This window comes from Acartia tonsa, chromosome 6 (assembly GCF_053477335.1).
Source record: "Acartia tonsa isolate MP-2025a chromosome 6, ASM5347733v1, whole genome shotgun sequence".
NCBI classification, from domain to species: Eukaryota; Metazoa; Arthropoda; class Copepoda; order Calanoida; family Acartiidae; genus Acartia; species Acartia tonsa.
The window spans coordinates 10,708,904-10,728,870 of NC_137265.1; the positions used below are offsets into that span (position 1 = coordinate 10,708,904).

The window sequence follows — 19,967 nt, forward strand, 5'->3', positions numbered from 1 at the left end:
AAAAATGTAAATATGTTCTTAAACAATATCTTGTATTTAAAAAGTTTTGCAACAAATTTGTTTAGACTTATGCTTAATATTCTGCTTATTCAATTCTGACACTCTTCGTTTGTCCTACCTTTTTGCTTCTATGGATGTTGTCATCCATGTTGTATAATATTATTGGAAACCCTTAGTAATAGATGAGATACTATCATAAGAAACTATATGTCTCTTGGTGAAGTATACAAAAAAAACAAGAAAAATGCAATCCATGCACTAATGGTAGCGCAGCATTTTAAATTAACATTATTGGGGTAATATGCAGGGATCTTAAGGGATAAGACAATAAATCGATCCACATTGATGATAATTATTACACCATGTAGATTGGAACCAACCAATCACAATTTAAGATATCTAACGACTAAATTATGTGGTTAATTATAAATGGTGGTATAGAAAAGGTTAAGGCAATATATTTTTAGGATATAAAAATCGCCAGTCTTCTAATAAATGTGAAGTGTCTAGAGGTTTAATAAATTTAACAGACAAGCGAACACGATATACTTTATGGTTGCTACTCCATAACTGAATATGTACAAAAAGTGTAGTGTTTAGCTAGAGGACAGTAAAAACATATACTCTGTGGTCTCAAGTAGTAATATATACACATTCAATATACAGCATGGCCGATAAAAAACTGTTATTAGCCTAACTGTAACACCTTTTTAGGGGACAATTTTTCAATACTTTTTATTATAAATATCCAAAGATGTATATAAAAAACCTTTGTTGTAAAATGTATTATTCTTATTGAGGCTAAAAAGATGCAATTGTTTAATTTTTACCTTTAAAAAAATATTTGTTTTTGTAAGTACAATTTTGAAATCTCCAACTTTTAGATGTGCAAGAAACTTTCTTTTTTGGTTAAATATGCAGTTGGGTCATACTGTAAGGTTTTTTTATTTTATTTTTTTATTTGGTACATGAGCTTAAAGCAATAAACATAAGGTTATTTTTAATATATTATTAAATGATCTCTTAGAAAGGTTATAGACCATATAAGTGGATGTTATCACCTCTTGTGTAAATGCAATAACCTGACTTAAATAAACAATAGGTTATCGTGGTTAATGGGTAAATGGTTACATGTTTGTACTATAAAGCACAATTATAATCTGGAAGCACTATGTTAAAGTCATAGCCAGGGAGGAAGAAGACTTCAAATTGTAAATTATACTAGTACCCATAGTTTTTCTAAACATGTTCTCTCATTTATTAGCTTTCAAACTTTTGATATTTTGATTAAATTGAGAAAATTAGAAATTTGTAATTTTAGACAAAAACATTGATGGAATTTGTACTCTAAAATATAACCATTTGATAAACATCTTATTTGGTCAAACACATTGTAAGAAATAAAAGTTGTTATTAGTTTTCTTCTTCTTAGTATATACAGGGAGGGAGTAGAGAATGTTGGACGTTGGTATAGTTAATTTACAGCCCCTTACCGCTAATCTATTGTAGCTACCCTTGTTATAATAAAGCGCATAATACATTTGAAGGAACATCAATTTTCGTCTATTGTTCCATCCTTTCGAGAAGAAATATATAGAAACTTATATAATTGTAGATTGTTGGTTAACAAGTTTTTATTAGAAACGCAAAGTTAATACTTTAGAACTTACGTTATCTAAGTGTAATGAAAATAGTAGAAATTTAGTTTTGTTTACAGCTTAAGAAAGATGTTTTTTGTAGGTGGAAGGGGGGGGGGGGTGTCGTCAAATGCCTTCCATGAGCCTCTTTTTCCACTGAACTGAAAAGTTTATACTTACGTCTCCGTAGACATTTATAATGACTGCAATGGAAATTATCTATTTATATTCCAGTACCAAAGCAACATAAAGCACTTTTAAAGTTATATTTCCAGCATTCTTGATATCTTAGTTGATATTTACAGCATACATATTATACATTATACTTACGTATTTACATGATTTATTTTTTTATACCTCTTTTGGTAATAGATCTTTGTATGATTTATTATCTTTATCTCAATTTGTTTTATTTACATTATTGATATTGAAAATAAAAAGTATCTGTAACAAGGAAGACAACTTCCATATAAGCGAAGCTTTTAAACGGAAGGACAAACGAAAATTAACACTTGTAGAGTGTCAGAACTGAATTAGCAGAATATAAATGTATAAGTATAAATAAAATTGTAAGTAAATTTGTTGGAAACCTCCTTAAAGCAGAATACTATTGAGGACATACTTGCATTTAGGACTTGGTTATAGAGATGCTTCACTTATAATATTGTACCTTATTGTTCTAGAAAGCATTATTCCAAAAATTAGATGAATAGGATTAGCAATCATACAAAGTTTTGTTGTCAAAAAGTTAAAAATCATTACGTTTCAAATGGATTTTCCAGTAACGATTTTAGAGTTGCTACGCTTCCTAAATTGTACATAACTGGCATAGGAATGCATAATGTCAAGTTTGAAACCGATAGAATAATTCTAAAGAACTATCCAGACGTACGGATAGACTGACCTTAATTGTAGAAAAGTTTCACTTTTAAAAATGGTACTAGAAATAAGATAAAAATACGTAATTAAGATATTTTTTAGGTCCCTTGAAGAGTACAACCGAGCTGTTTTGGAGAATGGTCTTGGAACAAAATGTTTCCATAATAGTTATGATTACTCATTTATATGAGGGAGGAAAGGTAAGCTTAGATATAGTCTTGGATAAGACCGTCCTTGTTGCAAGTGCAGCTACTCTTTTAGTCAAGTATTTTGTCTGTTTTTCCGTCATTGTGAATTTGTGAATAATGACTGAAATGCGGTTTTATATATTTGTTGTATTTTTATTAACTAAAAAAATCAAGATACTGGAATTTCACTTGAAACGGATTAAGTGATTGAAAGACATTAACCTGCGAATAAAAATATTATATACTTATTATATTTGCAAAATAAGCCCTTGGATTTACTGCTTTTGTTATCAACAATTTTGTTAGCATTACAGTAATTTAAAATTGGTTTGTCTGTCAGTAGAAAATCATATTTTACTCAGCTTCTATGTTAGATAAGTGTCTGCTTTATTTTGAAGATTTTCATAATAATTTTGCATAGTTTTTTTGTTTCAAGTTATACAATAATATTTAATAAGTTACTGTAAAACAATTTACAATTATTTTCTAAAACATTTTTGATAGTCATAACTCAAAGTCTATTATTTCTATCTAATTGGTTTCATTAATATCAATACTTTTAGTCTAAATGTGACCAGTACTGGCCTAGTGAGGGAACCGAAGAGTTTGGAGATATAGAGCTGAGACTCGAACGCGAGGACACACTGGCTTTTTATACACTTAGAACTTTCTCCTTGAGAAGCAAAATTACAGTCACACATGGAAAGAAAACTAAGGTAGATTTGTTTAAAGTGAAACTACTCTATTTTTACAATAGGTCTGTACGTTCTTCCTGTAATCTTTAAAATTTCTCTGTGAGAACCAAAAATTACATTAACACTTGATGAGGAAATTAAAGTAGGTTGAATAAAAAAAATCTGCCTTGAATTTTTCTCCAGTTAAAGTCAATTATTTTTGCATTTTTTTACAAACGTTAAAGAAAAAGAAGTTTTTAATGAGAAAACCTTAATTGAAAAAAAACTTGGCTTTTCAATTTGCATGACTTTTCAATCACATATAATAGAATCTCATCTTAAATATAAAAATGTTATCTATCTTATATTTATTTTTCCTACTAGAAAAGCTTACGTTATCTTTATTTAATTTCTAATGTTTTTAAGATTTAATTTAATCATCTTTTTTGTTTGTCTAGGTTGAGCGTGTATGCCGCACTGTGTACCAGTATCACTACACCGCGTGGCCTGACCATGGGGTGCCGTTGCACGCCCTTCCGCTGATCACCTTTGTCCGCAACTCAGCCGCAGCCAACCCAGAAAATGGCGGACCTATTGTTGTTCATTGCAGGTTGGTGTCATTTTCAGCTGTAAACAAAATTGTTAATTTTGGATGTAGAACACTTTCGTTTGATAAAAAAAAGAGAGGTAACCTAAGTTTTAAGGAACACACTGTAATGATAGAAGAAAGATTGCACATTCAATATTTAATTTTCAATGGTCCAAGCCGTTTGCTGGATCTTAAGAAACACACACATAAAAAAATTTTCTGTTTGAGTTATTATAAAGAAAAAAGCCTAATATTGTCCTTCAAATACCTTGTTTAAAACAAAAATATAGAAACAGTCTGTTTATTTTTTGGTCTAAATTCTGGTGTAGTAATTTAAGTTTGTGTTAGCAAGGTAGGGTGTGTATTCACTACCGTGCATTATCTCATAAACATACAACTTGACACTTTCTTCAGGGAGGGAGGGGACAATGAGGTGTTTGTTACACTAGTCAATAAAGTTTTAACATAATGTCTTTTTATTCGTTGGCTCAACAACGTTTGGGACTTTCATTGAATATTATTTGGTTGGTTAATAAAGTTTAGTGTCCAAGCGTTTTCACCTCTAATTTTAATCTACAGAAGGGGTAATTTTGTTTATCATCATTGGAGATGTACATCAATTTATTGTCTTATTCCTTTAGATCCCTGACTTTCTCTCATACGTTGGCTTATAAATAAAAGTGCTACACGTTTCAACAATATAAAAGGGATAATTTATTGGGGATCTATATCAGTTCATCGTTCATTGACTTTTCTATGATTAATTATTGTGCAGAATTGACGGAACACCCCAAAGTGTTTCTCATTCCTTTATGTTTCTTAAACAATATCAAACTCAATTAAATTTTTCTGTCTGGGATTTTCAGGGAAAAATATAAAGCGCCCTGATAAACTTTGGTGTTGTTATTTTATCAACATAAGACGTCGAACTAATATTAGCATACGCGTGTAGAAGTGGGGTTTAGAGGGGTGTCAACACCTCCCTGAATTGCTTTCCCTTTCTCTTTACCCCATCAAGAGTTACACCCCCCCCCCCCCTACCCACCCTCATGACAAAACCATATACACGCCACTAAATATTAGAATATCAGTAACTAGAAGAAATAGGGCTGAAATGTTAGGAAAAATGTATTATTTAAGGCCTTCCTTTAATAAAGTATATTTATTTTCCAAAGTTGAAGAAAACGTGGTATATTTGCTTTTTATTTTTTGTATGTTGTTAAAATATCCCATTCCAAAACAATTTGTTTTCCCTTAAAAATTCAAACCAGGGACGTGTAAAGATAATTCCTTTCTTAGAATAAAAATATTCATGGTAATAGCTTATATCTAAATGATTTATGTCGACTCTCTGGCCAAACTAAAAGGGTTGATAACTGACATATAATCGAAAAGTTGTTGAAAGGTCGAATTTGTATAATAATTGCGTCGACATTATGTGTAACAGCATTCAACTTTTATGTTTTGACGCTAGTTTAATAAGCAAAGTTTGATAGGGGGGAAAAGTGGTGATTAACTCCCCCCCCCCCACAAACTTAAATTACCCCCTTATGTACACCCCCACCAAAAAAAGCATGGACGTCCTTGTGTCGCCTACTCTATCCATTACAGCCCTGGAGGACGTGATGTCGACACCCCCTGGAATTATTATTCCCTAATTTTAAATTCACATCCATAACTTCATCATGAAGAGGGTGTTCCTTCATGTCCGCGATAATGTCATATAGTAATGATTCTGCAACTATCACATTAGCACAGTTTTTCTTATTCGGAAAAGAACAATTGCACATAAACAATAATGCAAGGAGGAAGGATTGCCACGGCTACTAAATTTGCGGTTCTTATGGATCATAAGGGATAAAACAATGGATGAAAAATTTAAGTACATCCCAAACTACAAAATACCCCTCTGGAGACTAAAATAAAAGGTGTAAAAGTTTGAACACTTTACATCCCAATTAAGATTTTAAAAAGTCCCAAAAGATTTTAAGTCAACGAATGAGATATCTTTTTTTTAAACTTTGGGGACCAGTTTAATTTACATTCTAATGTCCCCTCCCTTTCTGGTGGTCTAATGATAAAAAAGTCGGGTATAGTCCCTTTCGTGGCAACGCACCTTAAGGGGCGATTCTTCGTATTTTTCACAGTAGCTTTTCTCCTATTGCTAGCCCCTGCGGTGGGCTCTAACCCTGCGGGGCCAATTGCCTAAACCTGTGAAGCAATCACCTAACCCAATATAACCTAACCTAACCTATAAAAAGCCATTTTAAAAATACGACGAATCGCCCCTTAAGGGGCGTTGCCACGAAAGGGACTATTCCCAAAAAGTCTTCTTGCTTATGCGAAAAAACACTTCATCATACACAAATGTGTTTGAGTACTAGTCTAAGATACACGGATATACCAATGGGGGATAATATTATGCTTTCCCCAATAATTATGATTAACACTCATTATTTGATAAAATTATGGTGATTAATTAACAAAGAAATCTTTCCTTTTAATGTATAAATTCTTCTTCCTGAGCAATATCCCACTCTGTTTTCTTAAAAACGTTTTGTGTTTACAAAAGCTTATAATTTAATTTATGTCTTAATCATAAGAAAATTATTTAAAACAAACTAAATTGTGTTAACAATTATGAATCCTTTTATTGAAGTGATAATTAAGGGACATATTGATTTATTAGCAAATTAATCTTTACGGACCTATAATCTTTAAGTTTTGTAGAATGGTTTCTTTTTAAATTTTAAAATGTTTTTTATCTAGGTTTTGTATTTTTATTATTCTTGCCTAATTTCTTTAATCAAACGTTATACTAAAGTCAAGGTGTCTTTGAATTAGTCAAATTTTTATTATCAAACAACGCGATCAATTATGTCTAAATGTTATTTATAAGTGTTTTAAATTATAATCTAACAGTCCATTCTGGGAAGGGGCAATGAATCATTCTCTCTACAAAAAAGTGAAGTGAAGTGGTTGATAACAATATAGAAAAAAAATCACCAAACCTCATTCCCTATAAAAATTAAGCTTCAAAAGTCAGACTTACGTTTTCTATCAATGAGCGAAGCTTAATTTATATTGCATTGTCCTATCACTTTATTACTCCTAAAATGTCAATATTTTATATTATTATGTTGTAATTTCGTGTATGGTTTAGCTTTGTTATTGTCGTGTTTTATCAGTCTAACCTTTTTTCTTATGTTTCAAAACAAAACACAAACCTTTTATTTATAAAAAGCGAAGAATCTCTATTACCAGGACAAAGTATATAGTTATATCATCTATTTCTAGAAGTGTAGATGCTTAGTAATTAGGATTTGTTCGTTTGTCCGTAAGCAGGATATTCTCTTTAGACTATCACAAAAAGTATATTTGTTTGATGGTTGTAAACAAAAACACAAACCAGTTTAAAAGAAAAAATCTACACTACTTCATCACTGTATATATTGGGAAAATTCAACTAAATCCTATTTTATAAAGTCGTAAGATTTTTTGTAAGGTTTTCTAAAATCTCAATAACAACTGAACTTCTCTAATTTATTTAAGCTTCACATAGATCCTGTAATGATATTTGTCTGTTTTGTTTTCAGATTTAGGTCTTAGGGTGGGTTTATGCTATTTTTATAGCCTCTATGTTGTAGGGGAGTAGCATAAAATACGTCCTTTTAGTTTTCAAATATTTGTCTCTGGCTTGCATACTTCAAGGATCTAAAGGGATAAGACAATGGCTTATAAATTGATGTACATCCCCGATACTGATACACAAAATTACCCCGTCTGTAGATTCAAATTAGTGGTTGAAACGCTTATCACTCAACAAAATGAATAAACCAATCAAAATTCACTAAATTCCCCAAAGTTGTGAAGCCAACGAATAAGAAAACGTTATTATAAAACTTTAGGGACTAGTGTAATAAAGCCATTTGTCCCCTCTCTCTCTGGCATCCTTCACATGTTTACTAAAATATATTTTCTAAGCTTTTTCAAATGAAAACAAGAACAATTATTATAATAGCTGCAACACCCACAAAAACAAAATTTGATGGTAATAATTTCATTAAATTTGACGTTAGATAACTCTTTTATTTTGAAGTTTTTTTGTCTAAAGAAATGTGGGATCATGGAAAGAAAACGACGTAGCAGCTTTCATCGTATTTTCACAGTAGCTTTTATAAGTTATTTTAGGTTAGGTTAAGTAAATGTTAATGATTGATCCTTATGGTTAGAAAATTGGCCCCAAAAGGACTAAAAACAGGAGATAAGCTACTGTGAAAATACGACGAAATCCGTTACTTAGTTTTCTTTCCATGATCCTAAACAAGAAATATGCAGTCAATTTCTTTCTTACGTTTCGACACACCCTACTTATAAAGTAGAAGCTCTACTAAAATGTGCATTTTTTGCAAACTATCTTTAAAGTAGAGTGCAGAAAAATATCTTAAAATAAATATTTGTAAGATTTTCTTCAGAAAAAAAATTAAATTGAAATTATATGCAGAGCCAAACATTATATATGTTGTTAGGGTAATAGGGCAATAATTTAAAGGTCTTCCTAACTGCCTTGGATTAAGAGCTGCTATATCTGTTCTAAGTGGTAAATACGAGAATACATTAAGCAAAAAAAGAACAATTTACTATGTAGAGTTTTAACCTTGAGACAAAGGAATAGAATGATGGTACAAAATCATTCTAAAATCTTAGTTCTATTGTAATGATCAGTTTATTATCTATAGTATACGTGGTTTCTAAATAGTTAATAGATTAATCACTTTGATATTACAGGTGGAGATTAGGATAGTTATCTAGTGTTAAGGTTTTCTAAAAATCTTCAAGTTACTCAATTTCTGTTTACCCTCGTTTATTTCTTGCATTCCAAGCATGAAAAGGGGATGTAAAATGCAATAATATTACACCAATTACAATTTAACGTAGATTCTATTATATTATGTAATATTTACATGGCCCAATGGCTTTACTTTTACGATCGTTTGATTGGGATCTTTCCACCAAAGCCTCTGAAGCACTTACCCACCACCCCCCCCCCCCTCTCACACTTTAAAAAAAATAAATTGAAAATAAGAGGGAGGGTGATAGTTTACCTAACCAAACCTTACCTATGTTAGTAAATAAACAACTAAAAAACAAACCCCCATCCTTCTTTTTTTTTTAAAGGGAGTTGTTTCTATGCTCATCAAGGCCCCTTGAGAGAAAACACCTTTAATTGTTTTCATATTTTTTCTACAAAAAAATAATCCCTTTTGCCTGGTGTGTGTTGAAGTGTTTGTGTGCGTGAGTGGAGTTAAGAAACGAAACAAAAACTGATATTGCCAATCAGAGAGATGAATCAACTTCATATATGTATATACATATCTACCAATCAGTGGCGTTCACAGAGTTTATTGTTAGGGGATGTGGACCCTTGAAAGAGGGAAAAGGCTAACGCAGTCCAACTAATTTTCAATATTAATGAGGGTGGTGACTCCCTTTTACCGCACACCTATGCTACCAATCTAAGAAATATAAATCCATAGTAAAAAAAAAAAAATATTGATGGATAAGTTTGGACACTCCTATTTTTTACCAGTCAAACAAAATTTAGTAATTGTCAACAATTTTTTTAAGCCAACGAATGCGGGAACCTGTTTACAGTTCCTTGGATACCGGTTTGGGACAATCAGAGAAATATGCTAAATGTACTTTGTACATATTACCAAACGACTTTATATTTTCCACACAAGGCTTTATATAAAAGACTGACATAAAATAGATATAAAAGTGCTCTTGAATGACATACTATCGACAAACGATAGTATAATGGAAATATTGAATTAAATCAGCATGATATACAGACTAACATTAATGCAAGCATACTAAGTTAGAGCCGAAAATTTTATAGATCACGCTTTGCTTGTCAAAATAATGTAAAAGTACTTAATACTTTGATTAAATTTGTCATATGTCATATTGTAGGAAAATTTAGTAAAATCCCTCGAAATGATAAGTGCATCATTAATCCCCCCCCACCCCATTCTCCACTAGTTTAAACATTAAAAATAAATGTGTATATAGCCCCTCGCCTCCAGATAGCTCTTACCTATTATAAATTACTTATTTTAACAAAATGGTTGTACTTTGTTCACTTTCGGGTAAAAGGAAACAATCAAAATTTTGATCATCATAAAGTTTAATTGAATCTATCTTCAAGAAATTTCAAAAATGTTTGTAGATTCCAAGATTAAAGGATTCTGCAAATCAACTTTTTAATGTTTTTTTTTATATTTTAGACTGGGTGTTTCACTGCCATTTTTATTATAATCTAATCGTAGTTTATTTTAAAGGTTGCTTTCACTCACACCAAATTTTGAACCACCAAAACTAATCCCCCCCCCCCCCCTATTTTATGAATATTTAGAACATATTTTTAGCCGCTGCGGGAGGCTTTAACACTGCTGAATCTATCCCTACGGGGTTCTATCCATTTGAAGCTCTTCTTACCTACTTGATTTAGGTTCATAATAGTTATTTTTTGCTCAATGCGGAGCATAATGTCGACGTAATTGAAGAAAAAACTGTATGAAAATTTTTTGATAATATGTCAGTATTAAACATTTTTATTTATCTAAATAGTCGTCATAATATTGAAATTGTATGATCAAACAATTCTTCTAAGTTTATTAATGCTGGGTATTACGTAGACTTAAAAATATAAGTCCTTCTACCGGAAATTGTCGATTTTAAGTCAGTATTGAACACTTTAATTAAACCAAATAGGCGTTGTAAATCATTATATTAAAATTGGTTGATCATATAATTCTTTTAAGTCCACAAATGTATCCATTAAATCTCTGAATAAAATTGATTTGTCAACTAACCATCTCAGAAAAACAAACTTTTTTCCACAGAATTTCAATTTTTTCTTTATCTGCCTTTCTAGATATTTCAATTTTAACATAGATACCTAAAATCAAAATAGCAAGATCACATAATATATTATCTATGAAAGTATCTTCTAGTGCCTATTAAAAAAAATTACGTCATACAATACAAATGACCAATGATAGACTAGTATACATTTCATTTTAGCATCGGTCAATTAAAATGTATACTGGCATATCATGGGTCATTTGTATTGTATGGCGTCATTTTTTATTAGGCACTGTGAGCTGCTTCTAATCTATGGGTAGGATAACCTATTTGTAGGACATATCTATATCAAGATATGTAAAGTTACAAAATAATTTTGTGATTTCAGCTTATCCTTAAAAATCTATCTTCCTAATTAGCCAATCAATTTCTTACTCTCTCAAAGTTTTCTCTTTCTTTATTTCCATCTCCTTCACCAAGGGATCTTAAGGGATAAGACAATGGACAATAAATTGATATACAACCCCAATGATGGTAATTAAAATACCCCTTCTGTAGATAAAAATTACTAGTTAAAAAGTTTAGACATTGCCAACCAATCAATATCCAATAAAAATACCCAAAATCTTTAAATTAGGGTGGAAATAAAACTTTGGTTACTAATTTAAAGTCACATGTCCTCTCCCTCCCTGTTCCCTCACTCCCTCTCTCCCCCCTCTCCCCCCCCCCCCTCTCTCTCTCAATGAATTTATCTATTTCTGAAAGTTTGTGTTGTTTTTCCTCTCATGAGAATTTGTTTTTTCCCGTCGTCTCTAACTAATGTCTGTTTTGATATTCCAGGGACCAACTTTATAGAAAAATACCTTAAAGCGCTAGTTAACTACCCATGACCCCCTTTTTAAAGTTTTAAATTCTTTTAAAATGTGTAAATGTTGTTCTTACATAGAAAAAAAGGCCAATATATACCATAAACAGCAAAACTAGCTTTTAAATTTGAGCAGGTATAGGTAACAAATCGTTAAACTTGACAAATTTGTTAGACAGCCTATTAAATTTAAAGCTATTTTAGTTTTTAACTTAAAATCTATTTATTTACAAACAATACGTTTCGCTAATGAACGGACAAACAGAAGCTACGTTTGTCAAGGCATTTCTTTTCAGGGGGAGAAGGGGGGGAGGTTCTACTTTTACAACTTTTGTGATTCAACCAACTTTCTCCAAGTTTTAGTCATCATTTCTGTTTTAGATAAGTCAGGAAATCCAAATTAGTTTCCTCGAAAATTGATAAACATTCATTATTCAATCATGTTTTCCAGAGGGATGGAAGAGTAGCTGGACAAAGTGTCTCAAAATATTTACCCTGTGACGTCATAAAAATGAGGGAATATCCATCTCTTATTAAGGGGTTTTCTTTCTCACTTGTCCTTTCATCTCCCTAATTTTTATGAATTAACATGGCTGATTTTTGAGACACTTTGTCCAGCTACCAAATGCAAAATTTCACATCCTTAAATTTGGCAGAATGTTAAAGTAGCAAATAATATTTTTGTTGGAGTCAAATTTAATTAAAATTAATATATAGTTTTTACCCCTTTTCTTTTAAAAGGAATGAAAAATCTTTTTTTTTCTTATTTTTGCCATTGTAGACAATATTTACATAAAGAACAAAATTGGAGGCAAATTAGTTTTTCTTTTAGAAACAATGTGAAAATAAAAGAATAACTATATATATGTATAGTTACAAGAAAAAGACTATGATAAAATATATGAATAGTAAAATATTGTAATATTCCTAATATAAGCTTTCACAATTCATTTATTCCCATATATCATTCACAGTAATCCATTATTGAAAAACTTTTTATATTCCCTTGCCTCCCTCCCCCCCCCCCTTTATTTTACTATTTTGGTATCCATTGGACGTGTCAATTGTTTTAAAGAACTTTTCTTGATTTCGCAACTTCTAAGCAATTGTACATTAGACGTCTGTCTTTCGGTTGCTTTCCCACAAAGTTTCGGTTTAGCACTGAGCCCCTTACTTCTTATTTGTGTAACAAATTGAAAATATAAGAGATCATAGTTTACTTTTTCTATGCCTAACATTGAGGGGGGGGGAATAACCCTGCGGGGCCTATACCTGCGGTGCCTAACCATTCAAAGACAAAAAACGAAACACTACGCACCATCCCTTCAATTTTAAAAAGACAGACACACGTTTCAAACTTTCAACCGAACTCTTGGCAGAAGGTTTATAGAACCTTCGCTTTCTAGCTTTCTAGATTGTGTCTTGTTGTTTCAGGGATCTGTGACAATGTTTATTAAATATAGGATGACATTGAGAAGCTAAAGTAAATAAAATCAAAGGTCTAGCTAGCTGATTTGTATAATCATATTCTATGATGATGTATGATGCATCATAAACATATCCGATTTTTTTTATATATTTGTTCTGAAATGTTTGGCTACTATTGTGTAGGATCATTCTTGTTAAAGAAACATTAGGCTAATAGTGTATGAAGGGTAAAAGGGATCCTACAAATTTATTAATTGTATAACGTTACAGACATATCCATAAAATACAGCCAGGTTACAAAATTTAGACGCGTAGTTACTCTACATTACACACTGTACAGTGTGCACATACCTACATGTGAAAGGGATCCTATGCTTTATTACTTGTGCAATGTTACAGACACATCCATAAACTACAGCAACCTTACAAAATTTAGACGCGTAGTTACTCTATAATACCCGTAGTACACATACATACACTAACACTTAATTATTCTACAATTTATTAATGTTTGACTTACTGTCGTTTAAAAATCAGATTTAAAAAAAATAATTCTTCTAATTGATGTATAACATTTTGTTGTTCTTAGCTTGTTATTTTTGCGCTACTAATGAATAAAATTTGTCTTGTTATCTATATAGACCATTTAAAAAATAGCCTAAAACCTTTCATATAAAGATCCACTGGAATGAAAAAACACTATTGGTTTAGTAGCTATTGAGTTTTTAACGGACAAAAAGATCTTACCACTTTATGTAATAGAAATATATTAAGAACAAGTAAACAAAATGGGTTAAAATTGACATTTGAAGGATTGTATCAAACGTTATACCGAAGTCAAACTGCCTAAAATAGGCACAGAATAAAAAAAAATGACGTAATCACTTTTCTCGTATTCATTCGAATCCGGTGGATAGGAACCGGTTCTCATCCATACGAAAAAACTATGTCTAGCATCGTATTATATCCAGCTTTTTTTAGCCGGTGCCTTCGGCACCTCGGGGCTAAAAAACTAGTTTTAATCTCATAATTGTACATTCTATAGCCGCGGAAAGCCGTTTATAATACGATGCGAGAAATAACTATTCTCGTATTCATTCGAAACCGGCAAATTAGAACCGGTTCTCATCAATACGAAAAAACTATGTCTAGCATCGTATTACATCCAGTTTTCTACGAATATAGAAATGTACAATCATAAGATTAAAACCAGTTTTAATCCCGTGCCTTCGGCATCTCGGGGCTAAAAAACTGGTTTTAATCTTATAATTGTACATTCTATATCCGCGGAAAGCTGTTTATAATACGATGCGGGAAATAACTATTAAATACTTCTTTTCCTTTAAGATCTAAAAAACAGCTAGACGGCTTAACCTAAATTTGACCCAGTAATGCATTTAATTATTACATTATAGAATTGCATTATCCATTAATTTGTCTGGACTTTTCACCACAAAAACTTTATTAAAATTAAACAAAGCATTTAAACAATAAATCAATAGATAAAAAAGTAAATGATTATAACTAACGCAGTTACTCTTTAACTTATTATTACGTCACAAATGACACTTTCCGTTTCTCCAACCTTAATGCCAAGTTTAAACATAGTTTCCTTTCTATGTATACCTTATTATTTAATGAATCTCTGCTTAGGATTTATAACGAATAGGACAATTATAACGAGAGTTTCTATTTCAGTGCTGGAGTAGGACGGACAGGATGCTACATAGTGATCCATTCCATGCTCCAAATGATTGTGGCCAGAGGAGAACTAGATATATTCTCATATCTACAACATATTAGGTAAGATTATCACCGCGGCATTTTTAGTCAATATTGCGCTTTACTTTTCAGATTTTTTATTTGGTGCAACTAGTTTTTCTTTACTTTTGAACCTACTATTTCAAGCTGTCTTATATTCATGGATATTGTTAAAGAGGATCAACAATTTTAAAGTTAATGTCCTTGTTTAATGCTTTACAACTCTAAAAGTTCTAAAATGATAATTTAAAATTAAATAAAATGTTGATTTTGCTACACAATCTATGGCCTTACTTGTACTTATTTCTACCCTATTCTAAATTCCAGTAATGTAAATGTATTCATTTAAAGTCCTTGTGTGTGGCTCCCAATATCTTTTGTTCCAAATCCTTTGCAAAGTCCAATCTCAAATATTTTCCGTTTGATATGCGATATTGGTGGTGGCCAGGAATACTGGGATAGGAAAATGTAAGATAAATTTTTATTCGTATTTTCTATATTTCACAAGGGGGTTTTTAGCAACTTTTCCGCTTGTCTAAAATAATCATTATATGTGGATTTCTGTCCAATAGGATAAAATTTGGAAAGAGTTTTCTTATTTTCATTAACATATCTCAACATCCCTACATGGGACTTAAGGAAAAGGGTTACACTTTATTTTTAAAAGAATTTAAAGGTTATTTCTAAACTGGTTAACATGACCAATTTTCAATCTTTTTATAGTTAATACTGTTTTGAAAACAATCAAAATTTATAAGCACTATTTTTAGGTATTTTACTTATCATTATATTTTCTAAAGTGGCCGATCTATGGCCTGTCTTAAGCACAAATACACACAATGTAACAAAACACAAAAAAAATACAGACTTATTTGGAAGGATATTTTATTTCTTAAAAAGGCCCTTTAAATGTTGTTAGCTTCGAACATTTAGCTAAAAGATACACAATTAGACAGACTAAAAAGTAATTTTTAGCATTAATTTAGGTTTGTGTTTCAGTGTTTTCTTAAGGTTTTAAATGTAACTAGCGCTTGCTAAGATATGAGAAGGGGACTCTAAACGGCTTAAACCTAAAATTGAAATAGCGAAACACCATCCCTATAAGAGATCACCTAAAAGGGAGAAGTTATGTAGAGATCGAAATCACAAGCTTCAGACAAAAACCTTACTACTTTATATAATAGGAGATATAGAAGAGATACAACCGTAGGCAAAGAATGTTTTGGTACAAGGTACTTGTACTAAATTTAGTGGGAAATCGTGTATCAGACCAAGAGGCGTGCAGAATGGAGGTGTACGGTTCAACACCTCTTTTATATACCATTCTTAAACTTAAGGGGTCTTGAAATAAAAACGCCACCTTGGCAAAAACCCTGTGCACGCCAATTCACGAAACAATTGAAAGTACCATTTAGACAATTGGCTAAAAGTTTTGCACCACATTGAATAATATCTGTGGGGCCACACAGTAATATTTGATGTGGTACACATGCCTAGAATTCAATATCATACCACACATAAAGGGTCCATTGCACCATTAAAAGCCCAAGAATCACAACAAGTTTCCTTCTATATCTAGCTTGTAAGTTTAATGTTATTTCTCTGTAAATGAAGGAAAAAGGAACTGGCCTTTGTCTCCTTTTGGCCATTAAACAATAGATTTTACTGCAATAGAAACTTTTCCATTCCTTAGAGAGAATTTTATTTTTAAAACCCTTATACATCTGAAATCACTTGGATTTACAGGATTTTTTTTCCAAAGACCTTTACCTAAATTTGTCTTCATTTACAATGGTTATTAAAATGGGACACTTAAGTTGTCATATTTGTAGTCTAATTTATAATGAGATTTTAGCCTTCAGAAAAGCGGAAATTTAGCATATACTAAAACATTCAAATACTTTCCATGTTAGCATATGATCACTAAGATCAGACTAACAACAATGTGATCTATTCTTCTATATTCTGATATATCTATTTTTATGGTCACATTTATAGATTCAATTCTCAACATTCATAGAAAACTTGAGAATTCTATTATTGATTTTATCGCGGCTATATTTCAATACTATTGGAATAAAAAAAATATTCGAGAAAAAAAGGACAATACTTTCAGAAAAAAATGGAAGAAGCTCTTCAGAGTACCCATATAAAAAGAGGATAAATTTTAAAACTTTTGGCTGAAAAATTCCGAATGACCTCATTTTAGAGTAATAGACTATTCTAATATGACGTCATTCGGGATACTTCGGCCAAAAGTTTTAAACTCATCCCCTTTTTTATAGGCACTATGCCCAGTACCCAATAAAACCTAACCTGATATAAAGTAATAAACTTAATGACTACCCTTTCCTTGTTTTTAATTTTCTTTAAGGCACAGAAAGGGGGTTGCTGAGCTCGACTAGGCATTTTGATGGAAACCGCCATTATTTTTTAATATTTTAGGGGAGAAAGAAATGGTCTTGTACAGACAGAAGAACAATATATTTTTATCCATGATGCTTTAGTTGAGGCTATTGAGGCAGGAGAAACTCATATTACAAAGGTAATATTTCAATGTTATGCTGGTACCCAAAGTATTCTCTAATTCGTCAGATTTTTGAGGACATTTATCAAATTTTGATTAGTTGTTACAAACTAAAAATATTCATATTCAATAATATTAATCTACAGAAGGGGTAGTTTTGTTTACCATTATTGGGGATGTAAATCATTTTATTGTCCATTTAGCTTGCAAATGTTAAAAAAGAGATTGGTCGACAATATTTCATTAACATATTTGTATTTCAGAGTTATGGATGGTCGACAATATTTCATTACAATATTTATATTTCAGAGTTGTTTACCAAAGTATATCCACAGTTTAGAGTGTATAGACGTTACTGATGGTCGACAATATTACATTACAATATTTATATTTCAGAGTTGTCTATCAAAGTATATCCACAGTTTAGAGTGTATAGACGTCACTAATGGTCGAAAATACTTCATTATTATATTTATATTTCAGCGTTGTTTACCAAAGTATATCCACTTATGGTCGACCATATTTCATTACAATATTTATATTTCAGAGTTGTATACCAAAGTATATCCACAGTTTAGAGTGTATAGACGTCACTGATGGTCGACAATACTTCATTACTATATTTATATTTCAGAGTTGTCTACCAAAGTATATCCACAGTTTAGAGTGTATAGACGTCACTGATGGTCGACAATATTTCATTACTATATTTATATTTCAGAGTTGTTTACCAAAGTATATCCACAGTTTAGAGTGTATAGACGTCACTGATGGTCGACAATACTTCATTACTATATTTATATTTCAGAGTTGTCTACCAAAGTATATCCACAGTTTAGAGTGTATAGACATCACTTATGGTCGACAATATTTCATTACAATATTTATATTTCAGAGTTGTCTACCAAAGTATATCCACAGTTTAGAGTGTATAGACGTCACTGATGGTCGACAATATTTTATTACTATATTTATATTTCAGAGTTGTCTACCAAAGTATATCCACAGTTTAGAGTGTATAGACGTTACTGATGGTCGACAATATTTTATTACTATATTTATATTTCAGAGTTGTCTACCAAAGTATATCCACAGTTTAGAGTGTATAGACGTCACTGATGGTCGACAATATTTCATTACTATATTTATATTTCAGAGTTGTTTACCAAAGTATATCCACAGTTTAGAGTGTATAGACGTCACTGATGGTCGACAATACTTCATTACTATATTTATATTTCAGAGTTGTCTACCAAAGTATATCCACAGTTTAGAGTGTATAGACATCACTTATGGTCGACAATATTTCATTACAATATTTATATTTCAGAGTTGTCTACCAAAGTATATCCACAGTTTAGAGTGTATAGACGTCACTGATGGTCGACAATATTTCATTACAATATTTGTATTTCAGAGTTGTTTACCAAAGTATATCCACAGTTTAGAGTGTATAGACGTCACTGATGGTCGACAATATTTCATTACTATATTTATATTTCAGAGTTGTTTACCAAAGTATATCCACAGTTTAGAGTGTATAGACGTCACTGATGGTCGACAGTATTTCATTACAATATTTATATTTCAGAGTTGTTTACCAAAGTATATCCACAGTTTAGAGTGTATAGACGTCACTGATGGTCGACAATATTTCATTATGATATTTATATTTCAGAGTTGTCTACCAAAGTATATCCACAGTTTAGAGTGTATAGACGTTACTGATGGTCGACAATATTTCATTACTATATTTATATTTCAGAGTTGTCTACCAAAGTATGTATATCCACAGTTTAGAGTGTATAGACGTCACTGATGGTCGACAATATTTCATTACAATATTTGTATTTCAGAGTTGTTTACCAAAGTATATCCACAGTTTAGAGTGTATGGACGTCACTAATGGTCGACCATATTTCATTACCATATTTATATTTCAGAGTTGTCTACCAAAGTATATCCACAGTTTAGAGTGTATAGACATCACTTATGGTCGACAATATTTCATTACAATATTTATATTTCAGATTTGTCTACCAAAGTATATCCACAGTTTAGAGTGTATAGACGTTACTGATGGTCGACAATATTTCATTACTATATTTATATTTCAGAGTTGTCTACCAAAGAATATCCACAGTTTAGAGTGTATAGACGTCACTTATGGTCGACAATATTTCATTACCATATTTGTATTTCAGAGTTGTCTACCAAAGTATATCCACAGTTTACAGTGTATAGACGTCACTGATGGTCGACAATATTTCATTACAATATTTTTATTTCAGAGTTGTTTACCAAAGTATATCAACAGTTTAGAGTGTATAGACGTCACTGATGGTCGACAATATTTCATTACAATATTTATATTTCAGAGTTGTCTACCACTGTATATCCACAGTTTAGAGTATATAGACGTCACTTATGGTCAACAATATTCATTACTATATTTATATTTCAGAGTTGTTTACCAAAGTATATCCACAGTTTAGAGTGTATAGACGTCACTGATGGTCGACAATATTTCATTACTATATTTATATTTC

The 19,967-nt window shown here is 31.3% G+C and overlaps 1 protein-coding gene across 2 annotated transcripts in view; it reads left to right on the forward strand.

The window, feature by feature from the left end:
• Positions 1 to 19,967, forward strand: part of LOC145321792 (putative receptor-type tyrosine-protein phosphatase mosPTP-1) — a 121,359-nt gene that overhangs the window by 79,413 nt on the left and 21,979 nt on the right. For both annotated transcript variants that reach the window (XM_080163411.1, XM_080163412.1), the window contains 5 exons: positions 2,619 to 2,716; positions 3,268 to 3,420; positions 3,837 to 3,988; positions 14,829 to 14,933; positions 17,337 to 17,436. In XM_080163411.1, coding sequence (XP_080019537.1) covers positions 2,619 to 2,716; positions 3,268 to 3,420; positions 3,837 to 3,988; positions 14,829 to 14,933; positions 17,337 to 17,436 — 608 coding nt within the window. The remainder of the gene's footprint in view (positions 1 to 2,618; positions 2,717 to 3,267; positions 3,421 to 3,836; positions 3,989 to 14,828; positions 14,934 to 17,336; positions 17,437 to 19,967) is intronic.